Here is a 25,252-nt window from a genome sequence, read left to right as displayed (position 1 = left end):
ACTCATACTTGTTTACAATACAGGGGTAGCTCTCACCTTAAAAATGTCATGTGGACCCAACTTAGACCCCAGGTGATTAGATACCAATCATTCAGCCTTGAACCCTGGATCCCAGACATAGAAACGACACACTTCTTCAAAACAGCCACAGGAAAAAAATCCCAACCAGGACATCCTTAACAGTGCTTGGACACCAACAAGTACCAGCCCTAATATGATACCCTGACAACGAGGAAAATGGGAACAACTTGACCTAAGAGTAAGTTATCCTACCTCACCAGCTAACGATAAGACAAAATCAGAAGACTTGTCACCCTTTGGTCTGTCCAAATGCCAATATCGCGATTTAAAGATGACTGGCTGACAGAACCATGGCCAGACTGTATGTATCCTGGGACCAATAAAAAAGCCCTAGTCTAGGGTGTGAGCTACGACCTGCATAACAACTATGATCCCTAGTTCCAGAGGTCTGTCTGAGACTATTGCAACGGAAGGGGACCTCTGGAAACATAATGGAAGATACTACCCCAGGCCCATCCTAGGATTAGCGCAAAGACCAGGACTACCAATCACAGAAGACGGATTTAAATGACACTGAGGGAACAGAACTTCTAGACCCACAAAGAAAGACATAATCATAAGTTCAACTCCTTGAATCGTGCAGATACCAAGACCTCTAGATACAGAGGTCTGATGTTATCACCCAGGACGGAGCAGAAGTCTTCCATACACCACAAAAGCACCAAGGGGAGAGTAAATGAACCTGAAAGGAGTCTATAGTTAATCCCATTACAATATACTTCAAGGGTAGAGAAACCCTGTATCTCTTAGGCAAAAGAAATTTCTTTTTGAATGACCCCAATATTTACTGTACATCTGCAGGAGGGAAAAAATGCACAAAACAATTTTTTTTATTATTATTTACTTATCTATTTCTTGTTGATTGCATTGTTGTGGTTTGGCTATTGAAGTGGATGTCTCCATTTATATTTATTTATTTATTTTCTTCTTTTCTTTTCTTATGTGCTCCGCCATATTTTTTTATCTCAATACCATGGCTTTTATATGGTGCTTACCCTTTTGTTTTGTTTTGTTTTGTTTGGAATGCTCATTGGATATTTTATTTGACAGTTCTTTATGTGCTGTTGTGATGTTTCACCTTCTTTTTCCCCTTTATCTCTCAAACCAAGGATGAAAGCCCTAGAAGGACTCCGCTCATTTCTGGAGTATCTGATTCTTTTTTTCTTTTTTTCCCCCAGGTTATTACTTTTCTCTTCTTCAAACAAAACCACATAACTTGAACTATCTAGTCCTGCCTCCCAATTGGGGTGGGGGAATAAGAGAGGTACCAAGATCAAATAGGTGTAAGACCACTAACTAGTAAGCTAGGCACAAAGGGGACCACTTATTCTAGCAGCCCCAGGGGTAAGGGAAGAGGTTATGGGAAGAAGGATGGGAACAGAGGTGGAGGGAGGACAATTCGGTGATGGGAATTCCCCTGATGTTATGTTAATATGTACCTAAAATATTATTGTCAACGATATGTAAGCCACTATGATTAAAATAAAAATTATATTTAATTAAATAAAAAGGAAAATGCAAATCACAACAACTATTTTGTTATCTTATCTCATGAGAATGGCATATATCCAGAAGTCTAGAAACAGTATTGGCAGTTATGGTGTGATAGGAACCCATATATTGGTGGGAATGTTCAGCCTTTATGAAAAACAATATGGAGATCAGAAAAATAGGAATAGAACTACCATATGATCTATCATTGTACTGTTTCTTGGCATCTATTTGCAAATACACACAAACTAATTTATAAATATATAGACATACTTATGTTTAGTGTCACACTAAGTACAATAGCTAATATGTGGAAACAACCCAAATACCCAACTATAGATAAATAGATTAATAAATTGTGGTAAAAAACACAATAAAGAAAAGCCTTCTGCATTCCTATGTTCATTGTAGCACAATTCACAATAGCCAGAATCTGGAAACAATCCAAGTGTCTGAAAACAGATGAGTGGATAAAGAAAGTTTGGTACATTTACAAATACAGCTGTTAGGAAAAATGAAATCATGAAATTTTCTTATATATGGACAAATATGAAGAGTATTATGTTGAGCAAAATGAGACAGAAGGAGAGAGATAGACATAGAAAAATCTCACTCATTTGTAGTATATATAAAAAAGATAGTATGATAATGATCTCTTGTCCAGAGACAAGAGAGAAGAGGGCCAGGATTGCCAGTTCATGGTTGGATGCCTGCCACAAAGAATGGGGGAGTGTAGTTGAGGCAGAGAAGGGACCACAATGATAATTATAATTGAAATGATCATTTTGGACAAGACCTGGATGCTGAAAGGAGATAAAATAGTATGCATGATACTCCTTCAGTGACAATATTGCAAACCACAGTGTCTAGAAGAAAAAAATGAAAAGAGAAAGAAAGAAGAGAAATATCTGCCCAGAGGGAGGCAGGGGGATGGCAGGAGAAACAGGATTTTGGTGGTGAGAAATTTGCATTGGTGAAGGGTGTTATACATAGTATGACTGAAACTCAATCATGAGTAACTTTGTAGATGTGAAAAAAACATTAATATATTATGAATAATCTTGTAACCACAGTGTTTAAATAAAACAATAAAAAGAAGTTGTGGTATATAAACATTATAGAATACAATGAACCTCTAAGAAGGAATAAAATCATGCAATTTATGGCAACATAGATGGATCTAAAGGGTTGCATGCTCAATAAGGTCAGTCAGAAGGAAAGGGATGATATAGAAGGATCTTACTCATATGTGGGACTTAAAAATACATTGTAAGGTAGTCACAGAGGACTAAGAGCAACAATGGGATAACTGACCTACAACTGATTGAGGGGGAGCTTGGGAGGTTTGGGGTTCTTGGGAGCAGGAGGGGGTACACTGATAACTGTGGTATTGAAATTATATGCATGAGAAACTATTATTAATATAATTGTGAACCACAAAAAACTCTAAAGAAAAATTTAAATAAAATAATTAAAAAAAATTTTAAATTAAAAGGTCTTGTCACATAAGTAAAAGATTATGAGGAATAATAAATGAATATAAATCCCTTAATTTTAAGTTATTTGAAACCAATTTCTGCAGAAAGCATTGGCCAGTTTATTTTGAGCCACCAAATGTTGATACTTTTATTTTTATCCTCTTCATATATATAGGTATATACATATTCATTTATATTAATTTTCATTGATTTTTTTCTTTATCTCAAGTGAACTCTATGTGCAATTTAACTTGTTTGCTAGAATACAGATCAAAATTATACATTAGTTGGCTAGAACAAACTCCCAAATATCACCTTATTATGATCAATTAAAACAAAAATTTTGTTAAAGAATATATTATAGACTTACCTCTAGTGAGGAATGTGCTAATCATAAAGGTATAAAGTATTGAGGCAATGGCATAACAAATTAGAAAGGCAAAGATGAAACTAAAGTCACTGTTGCGGAATATTGGTTCATTGATAATCTATGATAAAAACAATCATGACATAACATAAGGTAAGGTACAGAATACATAGTGTAATACACGTTTACACACACAGCTAAAGCAGTACTAAAAGGAAAATTTATAGCTTTGCAAGCATTGATCAGAAAGGGAGAAAGAGCATACATAGATAACTTAATGGCACAGCTTAAAAAATTGAAAAGTGATAAATAAACCCCCCAAAATAGGCAGACAGAGGAAAAATTAAAGTATAGAGCAGAGATTAAGAAATTGGAAATCCAAAAAACAATTCAAAAGATCAATTCCCTATGCTGCTGTCTGTCCATGAAGCTCTATCATTTTTCTATATCTTAATGATAATCCTTAACTGTAGTTATTTTTAAACTAAAGTAACAATACAAAAGCAGTCTCAAATTAAGACATGAAATTTTCTTTTCTTTTTAAAATTTTTTTTATATCTTTATTTAAACACCGTGATTACAAACATGACTATAATTGGGCTTCAGTCACAAAAAGCAAACATCCCCTTATATACTATACAACTTGACATATTCTATTAATATAAAATACAAACTGAAGTTAGAAGAGATAGTACAAAAATAATGAAAAATACCTCAAATTTTATACTGGAAAATCAGTGAAATATATATAAAGATTTAAGTTAAATGACTTATTTGATTATAACTTTAAAATTTCTACATGATACTATTTATATATATTGGCATAAAATTTGATACTTGCCTTTGCAAAAAATAATACACATATCAAAAATATAAGAATGATATAGGTTAGGATGAATGTGAAGAAATAGGCAGCCCAAATCATCCAGTTTCTAAGTCCAATTATAATCTGGTATTCCTGTAGGAAAGTTAATAAAAATATAACTAGTATTAGAAATTAATAGTGTATTCACATATATTTATAATTAAATTTCCATGAAATAACTCCATTTTGTAAATGAGAAAAAAATCACAAAGTCAAGTATATACATAAAAATGACACCATACAGGTAAAATACTCTATTAAAATATATTTTTCTTGAATTGAGACTTTTTGGGGGTCACACCCTGCAGTGCTCACTCCTGGCAGACTTGATCAACCACATGGGTCTCAGAAATTGAACCTGGGTCAGCCACATGCAGGACAAGTGCCTTATACACTCTACTATCTCTATGGATCCTGAAGTTTTCTTTAATTAGTATTAAAGCAAATATAAAACATTTCAAATAAAATCTCAAAATACTGGGATTAGGATTACTTTCTGTTATACCAACAATATTATAAAGTTTATTTTTAAAAAGTCCCAAGTTAAAAGTTGGTTGTAATCTTTGATTCTTGTAGACAATGTTTTTTTTTTTTTTTTGTTTCCCTCTGGTTTATCTTTTGGGAGATGGGGTCAACCTAAGTGGTGCTTAGGGGTTACTCCTGGCTCTGCTCTTAGGAATCATTCCTGTGGGCTTGCAAGATGCTTGGGATATTGGTATCAAACCTGGGTCAGCTGTGTGCAAGGCATGTGCCTTACCCTCTGTACCCTCTCCAACCTCCACTCTGGTTCTGCCAAGATTTTCTCATTCTCTTTGGTTTTCAGCAGTGTGAATATGATGTATGTCTGTCTGTGTGCATATGCATGTACAATAACTTATGTACATGTGAGATAGATTATTCTGCTTTGTACCTTCTCAACTATTCAGATCTGTGGGTTGAAGTTTTTCACCATTATTGGAAAATATCTGTCATTACTTTTTAAAGTTCTAGTCTCTAATTTTCTATTTTGTAATTCCAGTTATGTATGTTATTTCATTTGATATTACCCTGTACCTTTGAACATTTTCTTATGAATTTTTATATTTCGGTTTTTCTTTGAATTTCAGTTTTTTTTATAATTACAACTATATTGTATCTAATTCTAATTCTTTCTCAAGGTTTCTACTAATGAGCCCTTTCAAGTCTTCATTTTAGTTAACATGCTTTTAAAAATACTTTCACTAATTCCATTTTGTCATTTCTCTATAATAGTGTATATATATATATACTCTATATAGAGAGAATACAAATATTCTCTATAATAGTTATTTATCTGATCTTATATATTGTATGCTATGTTGAAGAGTCAAAGAAGAAAGCTGGGAGTACTGTTCTTAAAAGGCATGTATACAAGATTGGCTCTTGATTGTAACATGAAAATCTGAATGGTAAATTGGTCCCTACACTAATATACAATTCTCTTTAAATAATAAATGTTTGCTTCTCTACACTGCATAAATACTCTAAGCAATATGGCTTATACATGAAGAGTTTTGTGTTTTTGTATATTATAGGTAAAGGGTGCCTAGACGATCACTTTCCAATTAAAATCCTGCAAACCAAACGAAACTTGCAAGTGACTTCTCCAAGGCTTTTCTTGGGATATTTTCTCTTAAGTAGCTTGTTATATCATTATAACAAATTCTAAATCTGATCACAATTATACAGGGTCCCATAAGTCCCAGTAAATTTAGAAAATTGAATGTTCTATGGACAGAGTATATCTACCTTTCCTATTAGAGTCTTTCAAATTATTAATCATAATAACTAAATCCTTCTTTTTAGTCCTTAAGTTTTAGTCCCTCTTTAAAGTTTAAATCACTCTTTTAGTCCTTAATTAAGGTCCTTGTTTGATAATTTCTAGCATATCTGTCTTATTTGTGCCTGGAGCTACTGATTTATCTCTTTGTTTTTTTCCTCATCCTTTAAAAAATCTGTTAGTGGAGCCAGAGAGACAGCATGGAGGTAGGGCATTTGCCTTGCATGGAGAAGGACGGTGGATCAAATTCCGGCATCCCATTTGGTCCCCCGAGCCTGCCAGGAGCGATTTCTGAGCACAGAGCCAGGAGTAACTCCTGAGCACTTCCAGGTGTGACCCAAAAACCAAAACCAAAAATAAATAAATAAAATCTGTTAGTAACTGATTGACTGTTATTTACAATACTATTCATGATGGTTTCACGTGTGCATATTTCCAACACCAAAAGCATTACCAGTGTACCCATCTTTCAAGGTATCTCTATTTTCAGCATGCTTTTTATTTTTCTATTATCTAGAGCAGAAGATATAAGTAGGCATAAAGTATAAGAATTTAGGTATATTAATTTACCAAAATTCAAGTTGTTTTGATTCACTCTTATTTCAGTTGGTTTCACGTTTTTCTAATGTGACTGTTTTGTCTCCTTCCTTGCTCAGGTTATCTCTTTATGCCAGTCCCAGAGTAAGTTTATTTTTTAATTCTTTCAGCATGAAAATGATGTGGTGACCATACCTGCACGTTCTCTTTGAAATTTGAATTTTCTGTCATAGGGATATAAACCAGCTCTCATGCAAAAGAGATACACAGTTCTAAAAATTTCTTTATAGTAACTTTATAAAAAATAACTGTATATTTCAATCAACAAGAGAGCAAGGGGGAAGGAGAGGAAGAAAGAGAGAGAGGGGGGAGAGGGAAAAGAGAGAAAGAGAGATAAAGAGAGAAGAATAATGTCTGCTACAGGCATAGGCAGTAGCGGGAGGGCAAAAGGGAGACTGGGAACATTGATGGTAGGAACTGTGCACTGATGAAGGGTTTTGTACAGTGCATAACAGAAACTCAATCATGAACAACCTCATCACACAGTTTTTAAGTAAAGTAATATTAAAAAGAAAATAACTGATTACCTTTAATCTTGATTCTCTCTCTGACACAATGAATCGCATGTTAGAAAGTACAGTTGGAGAAAACATAAGTATGAACATCAAAGGGGCAAAAGAGCTAATAACCCCAATTAATCCATCTTGAGAAAAATGTGGATATGGAAATCTCTGTATAAGAACATGGATACTATCAAATATCTCTCTAGCACTGCTTTCATGATATAGCATGATGGCTTTATCTAAGGCATGCTGTACAGCCACAAACCCTTCTTTAATATATCCTGCATAATAAAACAAGAATTATTAGGTAAAACAAGAAATAGGTTATAGATACAAAGATCAAGTCAATTCAAACAATTCTGCTTGTCACTTACATAACCCAAGTTTCTTATTTTACCAATGAAAACTAAACAATGACTCCGGGAACATATCATAGTTTTGACATAGATGTGAAATATAATTTTTAGAGTTAAATTTTATTCCTATTTAATTACAAATTACTTTTGATAAAATTGGTAGGTTTCCTAAATGAAATTTATGGTTACTAGAGAATGCATACTTAAATATTCGAGATATATTTTAATAATTTTTATTTAATCAAAGTGAATTACAAGTCTTTCACAATTATATTTAAGGTACATAGTGATAATGAATTAGGGCCATTCCCACTATCAGTGTTGTCCTCCCTCCATCCCTGTTCCCAGCATGCATCCCGTACAACTCCTTGTGCCCCATGGACTGCTAGTGTAACAGGTCTACTTTGTGTATAGCTTGTTGTAGATTGGATATTGATTCTGTGTCCTTGACTTTGGGTTTGGTGCTTAAGTCTGATCATTTTTTTATCTCAATGTTCATACAACCAGTTGTCCTGGTACCATCTATTTTTTCCCCTCAAGTTATGAGGGAGAACAAGATGAATCAAGTTCTGTGGTTCTGTTGAAAAAAGAAAAGAAAGAAAGAAAGAAAAACACTGGGAGGAATCCGTCTAGAGGCTATAAATATCAATTCAAAGAAGAAAGGAAAAAACAAACAAACAAAAAAAGCAATAACAAAAAAACAGCAGCAGCAACAAAAATCATCACCAAAACTACAAGCATATAAAAGAAAAGAAAAAAGGAAAAGAGGGAAAAATAAAAATAAAATGAAGAGATGGTGTGGCAAGGCTTCGTGGGTTTTTTGTTGTTGTTGTTGTGTTTTTTTCTTTTTCTTTTTCTTTTTCTTTCTTTTTTTTTTTTTTTGCATATGCACAATATGTATTGGGGAAGTTAGAAAGGGAATTCTCTTGGCCTAGGAGTTTCTTCACCCTTGAAGCATATTGTCATGGGAGCAATTACAGGCTCCATACATGCTCATTATTGAACTCCAAGGTGTTTTTATGGCGCCAGGAAACTTTCTGCTCAGTGTGAATGACAAAATCAGTCCTCTGTAGCTAGAGATCTTGGTATTTCAACAGGTCATAGGACAAAGTCTAGGATAGAGTCTTTTGCTATGGTTCTAGAAGATCTGTTTCGTCACGTTTGTTGTAAACAGTCTTCTGAAATTAGTGATTTTGATTTTTGCACAGATCCTAGGTTGAGTCTTTCCTTATTGTAGAAGTTCTGCTCAGTCATGATTGTCAAAATCATAACTCTGGGATTAGAGACCTTGTTTTTCGTACAAATCTTAGGCTGAAGCATAGGCTAGGATCTTTTTTATTGGTCCCAGCAAAATTTCTACCCAATCGCAGTTGTCAAAGTCCATCTTCTGTAATTAGTGATCTTGGTTTTTGTACAGATCAAAGGGTAGTGTGTTTTCTGATTTCATCTTACCATTGGGTGATGAGATAGGGCAACCTGCTCTTGGGTCAAGTTTTTGCTGTTTTCTCATTGTCAGGTTGTTGTATCAACCTGTCACAAGTTGGTGCCAGAGTGGTATTAGGGATTCCCCAGGGAGAGTTTAGTTCCTGGTGATGTTGCAGGGAGCTGTATTGGATCTTCATTTGGAATCTGGTGTTTGATGTTAGATGGTGGCTGTCCAATAATATGGAGTCAGGTCCTCATGACACATTAAACATTAGAGATATTGAGACTTGGAAATATAAAAAGAAATAAAGTACAGACATGTTGTAGTGAGTAATGCAAAATGGTTTCACTGAAACCAAATTAGCTACATATGAAAAAGACAGGTGTTTAAGTCATTTTTATTTTACTAATTTTTAAATTATAACAACATTTTAGGCTTTCCTGTATTGAAAGAACATTTGAAACTAAAAAGGTCTTCTTCAGTATGGTTATAACTGTAACTCTCCAATTCTACTCCTAAATCTTAACATTACTTCATTATTAAAAATTATTTTATTAAAGCATTGTGATTTATAAAGTTATTAATGGTTGAGTTTTAGATATACAATATTCTAATACCAATCCTGCTACTTGTGTCAACTTCCCTCTACTAATGTTACTAGGTTCCCTTTCCTACTCTCTACCATCAGGCTGCTATCTTGGCAGGCACCTTTTTAAGTTGGATTGTTACAAGTTTGGGTCTCATGATTTCAGTTGTTGAGTCTGTGGTTTGGATATCTAGCTCTATTAATCCCTAACACCACCAAGGTTCCCGAATCTCTTTGACCCCTGACCCCATCCCCATTTCTTCTCATCTGCCTTTCTTCCCCCTTTTTCACTATATTTATTTCCTTCTCCTCCAAATAGGTTAGAACCAAAAAGTAATCTATACATGTCCCCTTTAAACCATTTCATTCCTCATCCATTTATTCTAAATACCATGTATAAGTTACATCATCCTGTGCTTATCCTTTTTTCTTCTGGCTTACTTATTGAACATGATATCTTACAGCTCCATCCACAATGCAGTAAATAATGCAGTAAATAAATGATTTCATCATTCTTATAGCTGTGTTGTATTCTACTGTGTATACATAATACATCTTCATGAATATCCTTGCCTTGTGCTGATCTCAGCAGGAATGCTTTTGGTTTATCACCAATAAAAATGATATTGACTAAAGAAATGTTTGTCTTTTTTCTTTAATTATTAAAGCAAATTTAAATAAATAAATCAAATTATTAAAATTACTTTAATTTCAGAACAAAATAAACAAAAACACAATATACAGCATTCAAATCTATAGTCAAATTTGGGAGGGGAAAAAACTGAGACTCTTCCCCCACCCTGCCTTATAAAAAGATAAGAGTAAAAAATACCCACTAGAACCAGTGGCTAAGAACTACTCAGGATTGTGAGGGGAACAGGGCGGGAGACGGAATGCACTATCTGCAGGTAGAAATTTGCAATCTACTTCTTCCATGTAAGATGCATCTTCATTGCCCTCAAGAGGGGGTATCTCATCAGGAACAGCAGCACTGGGCTCCTCATCTGTCACTTTATCTTCATCAATGCCTAGGCCTGGCTTTATCATGTGATAGACATGATTGGAGTAGATCTGGGGATGCTCAAGTGAGAAGCCAAAGGAGAGCAGTACATTTTCAAACAATAGGACCACTAGATCCTTGACAACCTTGTCATTCTTGTCTGCCTCTGCCTTCTGTCTCGGTGTCTCCCCAATAGGGTGGTCAGGGTTAATCTCTAGTTGCTTTTTAGCCATCATGTAGCCCATTGTAGAGTTGTCCTGAAGAGCTTGGGCTTTCATGATTTGCTCTATGTTGGCTGTCCAGTCATAGGTGATAGTCACAATGCAGCAGGGTGAAGACACAAGCCTATTGGATATTGTTACCTTCTCAATCTTCTTGTCCAAGATTTCCTTCATAAGCTTGCACAGGTTCTCAAATTTGGCCTTGCACTCCATATTTTTGTTTCCTCTTCATCCACAGGCAGCTCCAAGCCTTTCTTTATAACTAAGATCAGGGTCTTCCCATGAAATTCCTTAAATTGTTACACACAGTATTCATCAATAGAACTTGTTATATATACTATCTTGAAGCCCCATTTCTGTACTCACTCTATGAAAGCAGAGTTGGCAACCTGTTCTTTGCTCTCACCAGTGGTGTAATAGAATTTCTGAGTCTCCTTCCTGTGAGACATATTCTGAAAGATAAGTCATCTCATCAACAAACTGAGATGTATGATAGTGCAGCAGCTCAAAAAGATGTTACCAGTTAGTTGAATCCTCACTGATTCCAAGTTTTAGGTTTTTAAAGAATGCTTCATAGAATTTCTTGTAGTTCTCCTTGTTTTCTGCCAGTTATAAAGAGTTCAAGACACTTTTTATATACTGTATTTAGACTTTATTAATGTAGGATATACATCAATTAAAAATAACATTCATGTGTTTTTAGTATATAATAATTAGCTAATAAAATGTTAGTATAAATATTTTTCTTCATAAAGATAAAATTATATGGGAGATGTAAGGTGTAAATATTAATTTAAAATATCAAAAACTGATACAAAATATTTGAGTATTAAGCAAGAGATATCAAATTGCTGGACATCAAGAGTTCATTTTACAGATCTTTTTACAATAATGCAATTCAGCTTAATAGTTGACTTATTAAAATATAAAATGTACAGAGATTGAAAAATAGTACAGAAGGTAGGTCACTAGGTGTTGCACAAGATCTACCTGGGTTCAATCCCCTTCATTATATTTATTCTCCCTAATCATAATCCTTCCAGGAGTAATCCCTGAACACAGTTGGATGTGGACCTCAAACAAGAAAATTTATGAAAAAAATAAATTAAATGCATATCAGTGATTTTTTAAGACATTTCTTAACAATGCTTTTGCGAATGACCTTCAACATTTCGTTCTGATGGATTATTTCTTGAGAAATATTCAGGGGCAGATTCAACCATACCACAGATAAAGTTTAGCTACTCTGCTATCAGCTCCTAACAGCTATTCATGATGAGTATGTGGTGGATATAAGATTTGATATTGCTGTTCTTCTTGCTCTCAAAAAGATCTAATAGAGCCCAGCAATAAATGAAGAGCAATGCCCTGAATTTCAACTGACCTTCTACAGAGAAGTGCTTGACTGCCAAATGGTCTTCCCAGTCATTGGTTAGGCTCTTACAGAACTCTCCATATTCCTCTTGGTGATGTCATCAGGATTTTTGTTCCAGATGGGCTTAATCTTGTTCAGTTCTTCATGATCACTGTATTTCTGTTTAATCTTATTGGTTTTATTTTTCTTATCCTTACCACTATGTCCTCCTCAACTGAGCCTATATCTTCTATCAGGGGCTTCTCCTCATCATCCTTTTTCTTCCTTCTCACCTTTCTCTTCTTCTGCCTCATCACTGATTTCCTTCTCTCTTTCTCCAAATAGAGGATGATGGAATTACCAAAAAACTGTGAATGCTTCTTCACTACTTCTTTCTCCTTTCCTCTATGTACTCTGTATGATTTTCTTTAAGATGGAGAATAATATTGGTACCTGTGTCAATAGGCTCATCATGATCAGCACGTACAACGAAGGAGACCCCAACAGAAGACTCCCAGGCATACTATTTATCATCATTGTGCTTTGTGATTACAACCACTTTCTCTGCTACTAGGTAAGCAAAATAAAAGCCAACACCAAATTGCCCAGTCATGAAGATGTCTTCACCAGCCTGAAGAGTTTCCATAAATGCTTTAGTGCCAGACTTGGCAATGGTTCTCAAGTTATTTATAAGGTTGGCTTTGGTAATGCGAATGCCTGTATCCACTAGAGTCAAGGTATATTCCTGGGGAATTGTGATGACGTCAATTTTCAGCTCCTTACCACTATCCACCTTGGAAGGCCCAGTCAGGTTCTCATAGCAATTCTAAGATGTCCAAAGCATCAGAAGTATTATTGATTAGTCCCAAACAAATATTTTCTTGATCAAATAAAAGATATTTATTATGAATGACATAAGTTGGGCAATCTCTGCCTGGAAGATGAAAGTCTCCACTTCCTTCTTTCTATGGTGCCCTTCCCCAGGTATCTTAAAGGAGAAGAGTTGTAACTACAAAGGAACAGGGCGGGGTCAGACAGGGTCCAGTTCACCGCAACAAAGCTACACGGGGGCAAGTCAAGAGCAGCGTTTTGTTTTGGGGTCACACCTAGCAATTCTCAGTGGTTACTCCTGGCTCCGCACTCAAAAATTACTACTGGTTGTGTATGAGGGACCATATGGAATGCATTATACAGCAGGTAGGGTGTTTTCCTTAAAAGTCGCCCACAAGAGTTCAATCCCCTGCATTCCATATGGAATTTGTATAGAATCTCTCATGTTCTGAAGCAGTTTTCTTTTGAGTTGGTTGAATTTTTGTCCAATGATCGTATAATTTTGCTGACAAGGGCTTGCTTACTTTCTATTGCCAGTGTAGTGAGTGTTGATCTTAGGTCCTCAATGACTCAGTAGGTTCAAGAGTTTTGATGGGCTTGGGAACATGGCTGGATTTTTCGTCCTGTCTGAGACTGCAACTAAGTCTCATAGTTTCCCAATTTTTCTTCACTGGCTGAGAATTTTTTTTATAACTCCCTCAAGTTTGAGTGATAACTTTGGACAGGTAGAGGATTATTGGTTGTAAGATCTATAGAATTATTAACAGTTAGAATCTGAAGGGTGGTCCTATCAATAAACAAAGCTGAGGTTATGAGCTGTCAAGAGCAAAGCTAAGACTTAGAGTCTCTTGGGATGGAGATTTTGGGTGTTCTCCTCTGCTAGCTAGAACTAAAACTGGGACCTGGTTGGGAGGTTCTCACTTTCTAAATAGCTGCTCCAACCGGGGCCAGGTGTGGTTGCAACACCCTTTGGTTGGCATAATAAATCCTGACACTCTGAGACTCCTAAAATTTAATATAAAAATTTATGCTGTGAACAGCTCAATTGCTTAATAAGAATATGTTTGATTTGTCAGAGGGTATAGCAAGTCAGTGTCAGTCCAGGAGGCAAGAATGTTAAATAAAACCGAGATTGCAACCCTACTGGGTATGGGTCACCACAGGAATTTCTGATCTCTTCTTTTAAAAATTAATGAACTTTTTCGATTTTATTTTATTATTTAAAAATTTTTTGACACTGTGATTTGCCATGTCGTTTATAATACAGTTCTTTCAGGCATTAAATATTCAAAAACCAATATTACAGTGTGACCTTCCATCCTTTTTTGCCCCCAATTTTCTACCTACCACCATAGCCTGCCCATTGTGGCACAAACAAATTTACTTCATATTGTTTGTTATAACACAAAGGAAAATAAAATTATCAAAACTTAGATCAAAAAGGTCCATTTGAAATAATTGTTCTATCTCTCATGGTGTAACTAATGTCAGTATGTAAAGATTTACTGGGCTGTGGTTGGTGCCAGCTGAGCCTTCTTTGTGTTACTCTTTACGTTTTTTACTCATTAAACTCATTAAGCTTGGTAGATTTCTACTTATCTTTCCCATCAGATTTCCTGTGATACAACTGGGTTGATAATATAATATAATTTTCATATTTTGAGCCTCATGGTTCAAGATCTATAAATCTGAAACAAATCTGGTTGCTTGTTAGTTTGATAAGATTAAGCAGTGAAGCTGGGCTATTTCTTTCAGAGAGCATAGGGTGTGGTGCTAGGCTTCTGTAGTTTCATGAAGAAAGGAGAACTTGCCCTCCATTCACGCTGAGAATTCAACAGAGGTAACAACCTGGACCCAACCATATGGGAAAAGCCGGCAGTCATTATTATTATTATTATCATTAATCATCTTTATCATTATTATCATTAATCATCTAATTATCATCTTTGCTCCCTTCTTGCACTGTGTACTGCAACTGTGACCCAAATCTTTTCAACTGAACAAGTGTTAGTAATAAATTAAAGTCCTGTAAGTTTTCTGAGATCAACTTTCTCCTGTTCCAGGTTGGTTTCTTCTGCTCAGTATTGGACTTAACAATCCTTTTCTCTTTCAATCTTCTGCTTCTCCCAGGGATGCACTCTTTAGCTTTGAATGCCCACAGTTCAGCCTATCATTCATTTGAGTTTCCCCGAGGTTTCCCTGTTTTCTCCAGTTAATTTTCTCAGAAAGAACCCTCACAGAATGCTGTATATCAACAGGACTTCAATGAAATATTTGTTTCTTTTTTTTGTTTGTTTGTTTTTGTTTTTGGGTCACACTCGGAAACGCTCAGGGGTTACTCCTGACTTTACACACAGTAATCGCTCCTGGCAGGCTGGGGGACCATATGGGTTGCTGGGATTCGAACCACCATCCTTCTGCATCTAAGGCAAATGCCCTACCACTTTGCTATAATTCCGGCCCTATATTTGTTTCTTAATATCATCTCTAATAGTCTCCCATAAATATCTGCAATTTTAGCTAATAAGAAAGCAAATAAACAAAAGGCATTCCCTGAATATGACATTCTCTAGCATGTGTTTATGATTTTACTTCACTGTTGAAAATAATTTCCTCTCATATTAATCTAGCTAATTCACATAGGCACCTATGTATTATTTTATTCTCAACAAGCATCATAAAAATTTTAAATTTAATCTAAACTGTTCTTCTACTCTTTAAATTGGCTATACTTGTTTCTCATATTTATTCTAAGACTATAATAAGTAAAGTATTTTCTCCTAATAAGAATTTGTTAAAATTTAAATGTCAGTTGGAAAACTCAAATTTCATTATGAACTTTTTGACATAGGTAGAATGCAAAACAGAAATTTTACTTAAAAATAAAATTAAAATTTTTAGATCAAAGAAGTGAAATTATATACCAATAAATATCAATAAATGAAAATATGTGTAATATCAAAGAGGAGTACTAAAACACAGATATTAAAAGATAAGTATGTTGATGTAAAAATGAAAAGAAATTCTGCAATATATGTATAATAGATTTATTCAATTTATGTGATGAAAAAGTAATTTTGGTACCATATTAACTTAAAACAAGTTAAGGGAGATTGGATAAGGCACAACTCTCAAATATGGCAACCTTGGTTCAATCTCTAGCATTTCATGGCATCTTAAACATCAGCAATTGCATTCTGGAAGCCCTCGAACATTTCTGGGTTGTCCCAAGTTATCTACAGCCCAAGAAACACCATTTTCACAGACTGTCACATAAACTTGTGAGACTGCAAACCGGACTTGCTGAGATTAGCTAAGAGTGTCCCATAGGCCTCTTGAGCATCTCTTGGGAATATGTGTAAAAAATATGTGCATCTATGTGTTAGTATGCAATGATGCTAACAAAGTAAATATGCCTAAGGATCTGCTCACCAGGATTTCCTCCATCATTATAATTTGGGTTCCTGGGTCCTGCAAAAGATCGAATAGGAAAGAGCAACGATGTTTCCCAGTCGACCTTCTCTAATGAGGAAACATTTTTCTGTGTCCTAAAAAAACGCAGATAATATTTTACCTAAAAAGAAATAGGAAACAAACTATTTTTATTATTTATTTATTTTTTATTTGTATTTAGGCACAATGATTTACAAAACTGTCAATATAGTGTCACCAGATTTCTTCCCACCCCTCAGCCCTTACAGGTACATTTTTAAGTTTATTTATTGTAGCATTTATATATTTTATTTACTAATTGTAGATTTAAGTTTACTTATTACAGTATGGCCAACACTGGCTATACTAACAGTTGAGAGACGTACACAGATGCCTTGCCTTGATGTCAGTAATCTGTCTAAGGCCTCTGACCTTGTCCCTATGTTATCCCTAGATAGGATCATCTTACATTCCTCCTCCATTTCTCTCATTTTCTGGACTTTTCTGTACCATAGTGCCTTCCATTCTCTTGTCATGTTTTATTATACTGAAGAGCAAATATTAGAAATAAAGAAGAATTGTCTAAAAGAGATAACGCATATTTGAAAAGATAACACTCTTCTGTTGTCAAGGTGATTCTGAGCACCTGGAAATGACAGTACCAGGCAAAACATATGCTCTAATCATATCTATACTTGAAGTTTTCTCAAAATGAGGTTCACAGAAACAAGATATTAAATGTCCCATAAATATATGAAAAACTCAATATCACTAATGAATGAAATTAAACTTAAAGGTATTGGAAATCATGTCAGCACTATGGTGACATAAGATGTTCCTTCCATTTGCCTAATAAACATATTAAATTTTCCAGATGTTCCTCAATAGCCTTTGCCCCTTATAATTGACTTCCACTTATCAACATTCTACTCTGGTAGTCACTGTGTTTTTTTTTTTATTCATTCAATTTTTAAAACATTTTTTAAGTTGTTTACTTAAGTTGTTTTTTTATTCATTCAAGTTTTAAAACATTTTTATGAAGACACCATAATCTACAAAGTTGTTCTAATTGAGCTGTTTTAGTGCCACATGTGTTTGTATTTGTTTCTCATTTTATTCCATCAATCAATATGCCTATATTTTCCTTAAATACCATAATGTATTGACTAATATAGCCTGGTAGTACAGTTTGAAGGTGGGAAATGTAATGCCTCAGGATTGCATTGGATCTTATGGATCTTCTATGAATCCTCACAAATTTCAACAATTTATTTTGTTTCTTTGAAGAATCTCACTGGAATTTTGATAGGGATATCACTGAACCTGCATTATTTTTCTGAATAGGATGGTCATTGTGATAATGTCATTTATTTCTGTCCATGAATACATATATTTTTTCTACTTTTTGGTGTCATTTAATAATGCATGGTATAAGTCTTTCACTTCCTATTTTCCTAGGAACTTAATTTTTGTTTGTTTGTTTTTGGGTCACAGCCAGCAGCACTCAGGGGTGACTCCTGGCTCTGTACTCGGAAATCACTCCTGGCAGGCTCAGGATATCATATGGGATGCTAGGATTTGAACCACCGTCTGTCCTGGGTTGGCTGTGTGCAAGGCAAATGCCCTACCGCTGTGCTATTGCTCCAGCCCTGGAACTTAATTTTTGATATTCTAAATTGAAACTTCTTGCTCTTGCATTATTGTCAGTTTCAATATAATAATATTGCCACTTGATAGAAATTCCAAGGTATGCTCACCTGGTCTCTAGTTGGTTTTTCAGACATCCCCTATTGTCAGTATTATGACAGGAGCAGCTCACATGATTATTATTATTATTATTATTATTATTATTATTATTATAAGATGTGCATTAGCAAAACATCAGAAAATTTTGTAAAAACAGAAGAATATTTTAATTATTTCTATTATAAGATCTAGAAATTACACAGCATATAAAGAAAGGCAGAGGGAAAGAGAATAAAGTCATGGGTCTGGATTCTTACTTTAACTGAAGTTTCAGACTCATTCTTTACTGTTGAGCTTAAACCTTTTAAGTGAGATTTTATGAATGGAAAGAGGGAAAGAAGAAAGAAGAATCAAGCATATAGTGCTGTGTCACAAATTGATAGTTAAGTAAGTTAACTAAAATCTGTAAAACTCTGGAGCCTTAATGTGAGGAGGAAGGAAGCATAGCTAATGGCATCTAATCATGTGGCAGCAATGTATTTGAAGTTTTGTTTTGACATCAAAACTCATCAGAAACTTGGGTTCCAAAAATATTAACTTTTAGGTTTTATTAAATAAAAAGTTGAATGCTAGTTTTTCAGAAATTAGGTATTTTAAATATTATCACAACACAGAAATGGCAATTATGTGAGAAATTAGTAGTAATAATATAATAAATAATAACATATCAAAATTAATTCTGATTAAAATTTTGATTAAAATTTGATTTAAAAATGTGGTAATCAATTAGCAAATAATGACTTTGTACACATTAAGCTACAGAAAAACTATGTCAATTTAAACTCAATAAAACCGGGGAAAAACTCAGGTCAAGCACCTCAACACTCAATTTAAGAGATTTTGATGTCAGGAGTATAGTTAAAACATTTCCAGATACACAATACAGAGAATAAAACCTAAAATTGAGAATATTTTAAGGCAAGATATAATATTAAGTATACTTTATCAGCTAATGGGTTATATTAGTAAATTGGCACAAAATGGAGTCATGAAAGAATGGCATATATAAAAAACATGTAATATCTTATTAGTGTTTTTATTGATGTTGTTTTCTACTGACAAGCATTTGTGTTGCAGATACGGTTTTGAGCTTCATGTCTAGATTTTAGAGTGTTCATTTATTTCCATCACCAGCAGGAGAGAATGTTTATAAGTACTGCTAAGGAAACAAAGTAAAAAAGTACTGTCTTTATGTTTTGATGGGCCTATGCAAACAAATGCCACTTTAATACCATTTTTTTACTATGTTCCCTTGACTCCAATCCTTAAGAAAAACAAGCCACTAAAACTTTTGAGGTTAACTTAAACTAGTAAGCATGTGCATAGAACTAGAGAAATGTACTTTGCCCTCAATGTTTAGGGAGCTACATAAGTATAATGTCTTTAGATTATATTGTGTGCTGCTAAGAAATAGTATGTACTACAACTGGGGATTTGAGGGACAATAAATTGTATTGTACATGGGTTCAGTTTTGTTTTTCTTAATGCTCTTTGGCTGAAAGTTCAAGGCTGGGATATCATCGATGGGACTACCGAGAATTCTGTTTATGGGTGATTGGGCTTCCACTGTCCTCTTCTTTACATCTTTGTTGTCATAATTAAAATAAAAAAAGGAAAAAAAAAAAAAAGTACTGTCTTTATTCTCAGTAATTATTCTGATCAATGCAACCATTTCTTTAAAAAGTATTAAAGAATGGGACTGGAGCGGTGATGCAAGCAGTAGGGCGTCTGCCTTTTAAGCACTACCCTAGAACAGACCGTGGTTTGATCCCCCCCAGCATCCCATATGGTCCTCCAAGCCAGGAGCAATTTCTGAGCGCCTAGCCAGGAGTAACCCCTGACCGTTACTGGGTGTGGCCCCAAAACAAAAACAAATAAAACATGTAATAAAAGACTTAAACTCTGTGTTTTAAGGAAAACATATTATTTTCCAAGTTTTCTTGAGTCTATTAAGTTAGTAAAAATTTATATATTTTTAGAAGTATGTTTTGTCATTTACTGTCAAAATATTTTTGAGTAGTACTCCATTAATCAGCATAATGCAATACTTAGAAGCAAAGACGTGGTTATTTAGATCTGTATTATATTTCTATGTCTCATAAAAGTAGTAGATCTTGGGAAAAAGTAATTTCTTCAAAAAATAAGGCAACAATTTTCTATGTATATGAATCCTACATGTTAAAAGTGCAATATTAAGAAAAATAGTAACTTGTAAAACTCAAAGTAAAATCTCACCTGAAGTGGGAGAGGGTCATATTTGGTTTTGAAGTCACAATCAAAAACAATAGCAGCCAGAACTTTCCGTGATCTACTGCCATACTTAATGTAGCTATCAAGCTCAGTTTCTGAAGAAAAGCCATTAACTGTAAAGAAAGGAAAATATTTTTGAATTAAAAAATATCTAATAATCACCCCTAGTAGAGGACATACTATTTCTATAAACAATAGTCTATCAAAATCTTTTAAGTGTTAAAAGACAGTTTCCCAGATATTGGTACCACAGCTACTTAATGGGTATTTGGTATTCAAGACAATTTTAGATAATTTATAAACACTCTAATTTTAAATATTAGCCATTCAGATATACAAATGAAAATCACAATAAGACACTACTTCATGCTCACTGAAATGGCTATAATAAAAGTAGTGATACAGGTTTTGTAAGGCATGGGAATTTGGAACCTGCATATACTACTGACTAGAATGCAAAATGATTTAATCAACTTATAGTCTTTCAAAAAGTTAGAGGTAGCATATGACATAGTCATTTGAGTTTTAGATATTTAAGTTAGAGAGAAAGCACTATTTAGCTACATAAAATGTGAAGATTATTTTACAGTCAGCTACTAGATATAATCCAAATATTTATTAACTATAAAGACAACAATATCTGAAGATAGGATATCCACACAATCAATTATCTATAATGGAAATAAAATGCTTCTATACCCTAAACAATGCATGGATCTTGAAAATATTATGCTAAGCAAGATAAAGACCATATATCATTTATTAAAATTTATATCCAGTAATAGAAAAAGGCTTATAATAGGCAGCTCTGAGAGAACAGAAAGTATATTAGTTTTTTCAAAAGATATAGAATATCATTAAAGAAGGAACAGCAATAACCATGGCAAATATATGGCCTGGGGGACCATATGGGGTTCCAGGGAAGGTAAACACCCACCCACTTATTATCTTCCCAGATCCCACCACGATAAATATCTGGAAAAGTAGTTTCTTAATTTATTTAGAATACAACAACTTACATAGTTTAATGTGTTTATATGATGTCTTATGTCAAGCTTTTCACTTCTGACAAAATAAACAATATAAAGATGAAAATATTAAAAGTTCCGAGGGCCAGAATAATATAGAGGGTAGGGTGCTTGCCTGGGATCCCCAGCATTCCATATGTCCCCCCGACAAGCCCAAAAGAAGTGATTCCTAAGTGCAAAGCCAGGATAAGCCCTGAACATCACTGAGAGTGGCCCCCAAACAAAACCAAAAATAAAATAAAATCCTACCATGCTAGAAAGCATCCAACATTACAATGTAGTAGGAAAATATTCTAAGTGGACTGTGAAAAAAAACAATGATTTTTCTTTGAAGTATCAAAGATCAAATCTAGCCTTCAAAGTATATACTCTACCGGGCCTAAGAAATAGCATGGAGGTACGGCATTTGCTGTGCATGCAGAAGGACGTTGATTTGAATCCCAGCATCCCATATGGTCCCCCAGCCTGCCAGGAGTTATTTCTGAGAGTAGAGCCAGGAGTAACCCCTGAGCGATGCCGGGTGTGACCCAAAAAGCAAGTAAAAAAAGTTTATATTCTACCTCTCAGTTACACACACACTATCACTCTCTCCATTTGTGACCGAGGGGCACCCAGCTGTCCTCGGGCTTACTCCTGGCTCTACTCCTGCAGGAGTGACCATATGTGGTAGCAGGGATCAAAACCAGATTGGACACAAGCAAGACAAATGCTTTCCCTATGTTTTCTCTTAATTTAAAAATAATTTTACTTCTATATCTTTGATACATTTAAATGTAATTTTATAAAGTGTGGGATTTTAATTTTTACAGACAGTCAAATGTTCATCACCATTTGTCAAAATAATATTCCTTCACTGAATTGTTTCACAGCATTGTAAAAAAACATTTATAATATTTGTGTCTTTCTATGATGTTTCTGAAATGAATAACCAACAGCACATTTCTATAGCAATTAAGTTGTAAAGGTTGTCATACTTTCAACTTAATTTTTTTTGGGGGGAGCACTCTCAGAAGTTCTCGTAGGTCACTCCCAAATGATTCTCGGGGGTCACTCTTGGTAACGTGCTAGAGGAGCCGTGCACTTCTGGATCTCAAATACAGGGCTCCTTGACAAAGAATGCGATTCAGCTCCTCAGTCATCTCCACAGACCTCAACTTAATTGTTTTACTTTGTTTTATTAAATTTGTCAAAACATTCAATAAGTATTATAGAAACCTTAATTGCTAACCTTTTATACTGATGTTTAAGTTGCTCTTCACATTTTCAATGATATCTTTAAGCACATCAATATTAGAAGGTACATAAATTAGTTCCCACTCATTAGGATTTTTAAGAAAAAGTGGTAGAGTACTGATGTTTTGAGGATAAAAAATTTGAGGCTTTATTACATGCACTTTAATAATTACACGGAATAGCAAAAGAGTTGTTGGAAACAGCAATGCTGTAAAGCCGTCCATTATTAAATCGAAAAAATGCCTTCTCTAGGAAAGGAAGAAAAAGATGATTTTCATTAACATGAGAACACATATTCAATGCAATTTATAGTCTCTTAAATTAAAGTTTTGCAAGTTTTGTTATAGAGTCCCAAGTTTTCTGGATTATTTAATATTATGCTTTATTTCTACCCTCTTTAACAATGCTTTGTCCCCTATCAACAATTAATTTTTCTTTATTAATGTTTTTATTTATACAATTTGATTAGAAGCGTGATTGTAGTTGAGTTTCAGTCATATAAAGATCACCCCTCTTCACCAGTGCGACATTCCCATCACCATTGCCCCAAATCTCCTATACCCCTATCCCCCTGCCTGTATTTGAGACAGGCTTTCTACTTCCCTCACTCATTCACATTGTTAATTGTCAGTGTATTTATTTCTCTAACTGCACTCATCTCTGTTGTCTCTGAGAATTATTACAAAAGTGTCTTTTATTTTTTTTTAAAACCCATAGATGAGTGAGACTATTCTGTGTCTATCTCCCTCCCTCTGACTTATTTCACTTAGCATAATAGATTCCATGTACAACCATGTATAGGAAAATTTCATGACTTCATCTCTCCTGACAGCTGCATAATATTACATTGTGTATATGTACCAAAATTTCTTTAGCCATTCATCTGTTGAAGAGCATCTTGGTACTTCCAAAGTCTGGCTATTATAAAGGCTGTACTAGATGGCATTCCCACCAACAGTGAATGAGAGTTCCTTTCTCTCCATATCCCCTCCAACACCTATTGTTCTGTTCTTTGTGATATGTGCCAGTCTCTGTGGTGTGAGATGATACCTCTTGTTGTTTTGCTTTGCATCTCCCAGATAATTAGTGATGTGGAGCATTTTTTCATGTGTCTTTTGGCCATTTTTATTTTTTATTTTTGTTTTTGTGGAGCCACAGATCAAACCCAGAAGTGTTGCATGCAAAACACAAAGCACTACCACTAAGTCACATTCCTGGCCCTCCTCGTATAGGTCAAATTATATCAAAATATTGACAAACTAAGTTTTATAAATATATAAGGACTCCCTACAGTCATAAAACATTGTTTTCATATCAAACACACAAATAAATTGAGCTACAATTAATGAGTATATATGAGAATGTCTATAGATGCTTATATCTACCTTTAAGGTGAAATTTTTCCAGAGGAGTGCTGAAAATTGGTGCAATATCAGCAAACCCATTCTTCTACACAGTTTCAATTCTAGAAACAGAAAAAAGGCTTTTCAATATTATGTCACCAAAAAAAAAAAAAACCCACCAAAACATCAACTTAATAGTATTCTAAATATTTCCTTAATCAACTTCAAAGATGATAAGTATATATTTAAAATATTTTTATTGGGGAGTCAGGCAGGAGGAGGTTTGGCAGGCCCACGCCATGCCGGAGGCCTGCTTGGCCAGGCCTAGGGGGGGTGCGGGATTTGGGTAACCCCAGCACCCCTCTGCCGCCTTGCTCCAGATCTCCAGGGCTTCCCCGGGCCACACCCCTGGGCAAGCCGGTGAGTTGGGTCCCTTGGTGGAGCTTGAAGGACCCTAGGCCTTCCCCCACTATCCATGCGGCTCCTTAGGGAGGGTCTGGGTGGGGCTCTGAACTTCTGTTCTCCCAGCTTCTTGAAGGATCTCTCCTTCCTGGGAGCCGGGAGTCAGGCAGGAGGAGGTTTGGCAGGCCCACGCCATGCCGGAGGCCTGCTTGGCCAGGCCTAGGGGGGGTGCGGGATTTGGGTAACCCCAGCACCCCTCTGCCGCCTTGCTCCAGATCTCCAGGGCTTCCCCGGGCCACACCCCTGGGCAAGCCGGTGAGTTGGGTCCCTTGGTGGAGCTTGAAGGACCCTAGGCCTTCCCCCACTATCCATGCGGCTCCTTAGGGAGGGTCTGGGTGGGGCTCTGAACTTCTGTTCTCCCAGCTTCTTGAAGGATCTCTCCTTCCTGGGAGCCGGGAGTCAGGCAGGAGGAGGTTTGGCAGGCCCACGCCATGCCGGTGGCCTGCTTGGCCAGGCCTAGGGGGGGTGCGGGATTTGGGTAACCCCAGCACCCCTCTGCCGCCTTGCTCCAGATCTCCAGGGCTTCCCCGGGCCACACCCCTGGGCAAGCCGGTGAGTTGGGTCCCTTGGTGGAGCTTGAAGGACCCTAGGCCTTCCCCCACTATCCATGCGGCTACTTAGGGAGGGTCTGGGTGGGGCTCTGAACTTCTGTTCTCCCAGCTTCTTGAAGGATCTCTCCTTCCTGGGAGCCGGGAGTCAGGCAGGAGGAGGTTTGGCAGGCCCACGCCATGCCGGAGGCCTGCTTGGCCAGGCCTAGGGGGGGTGCGGGATTTGGGTAACCCCAGCACCCCTCTGCCGCCTTGC

At 35.6% G+C, this 25,252-nt stretch overlaps 1 protein-coding gene and 1 pseudogene across 1 annotated transcript in view; both read right to left on the bottom strand.

Annotated features, from left to right (window-relative positions):
- LOC126029909 (phospholipid-transporting ATPase ABCA3-like) overlaps positions 1 to 24,088 on the bottom strand; it is a 142,093-nt gene extending 118,005 nt beyond the window's left edge. Inside the window, exons 1-7 of the mRNA XM_049788150.1 lie at positions 24,029 to 24,088; positions 22,639 to 22,891; positions 20,368 to 20,495; positions 16,387 to 16,528; positions 7,205 to 7,461; positions 4,259 to 4,375; positions 3,421 to 3,538 (exon numbers count right to left, since the gene is read on the bottom strand). Of these exons, the coding sequence (XP_049644107.1) occupies positions 3,421 to 3,538; positions 4,259 to 4,375; positions 7,205 to 7,461; positions 16,387 to 16,528; positions 20,368 to 20,495; positions 22,639 to 22,891; positions 24,029 to 24,088 (1,075 nt within the window). The remainder of the gene's footprint in view (positions 1 to 3,420; positions 3,539 to 4,258; positions 4,376 to 7,204; positions 7,462 to 16,386; positions 16,529 to 20,367; positions 20,496 to 22,638; positions 22,892 to 24,028) is intronic.
- On the bottom strand, positions 10,404 to 14,307 carry LOC126031338 (heat shock protein HSP 90-beta-like; annotated as a pseudogene).
- Positions 24,089 to 25,252: the final 1,164 nt, after the last annotated feature.

Source organism: Suncus etruscus, chromosome 15 (assembly GCF_024139225.1).
Source record: "Suncus etruscus isolate mSunEtr1 chromosome 15, mSunEtr1.pri.cur, whole genome shotgun sequence".
Taxonomy (NCBI): domain Eukaryota; kingdom Metazoa; phylum Chordata; class Mammalia; order Eulipotyphla; family Soricidae; genus Suncus; species Suncus etruscus.
The sequence above is the reverse complement of the archived record's forward strand: the minus strand, read 5'-3'. Positions and strand labels throughout refer to the sequence as shown.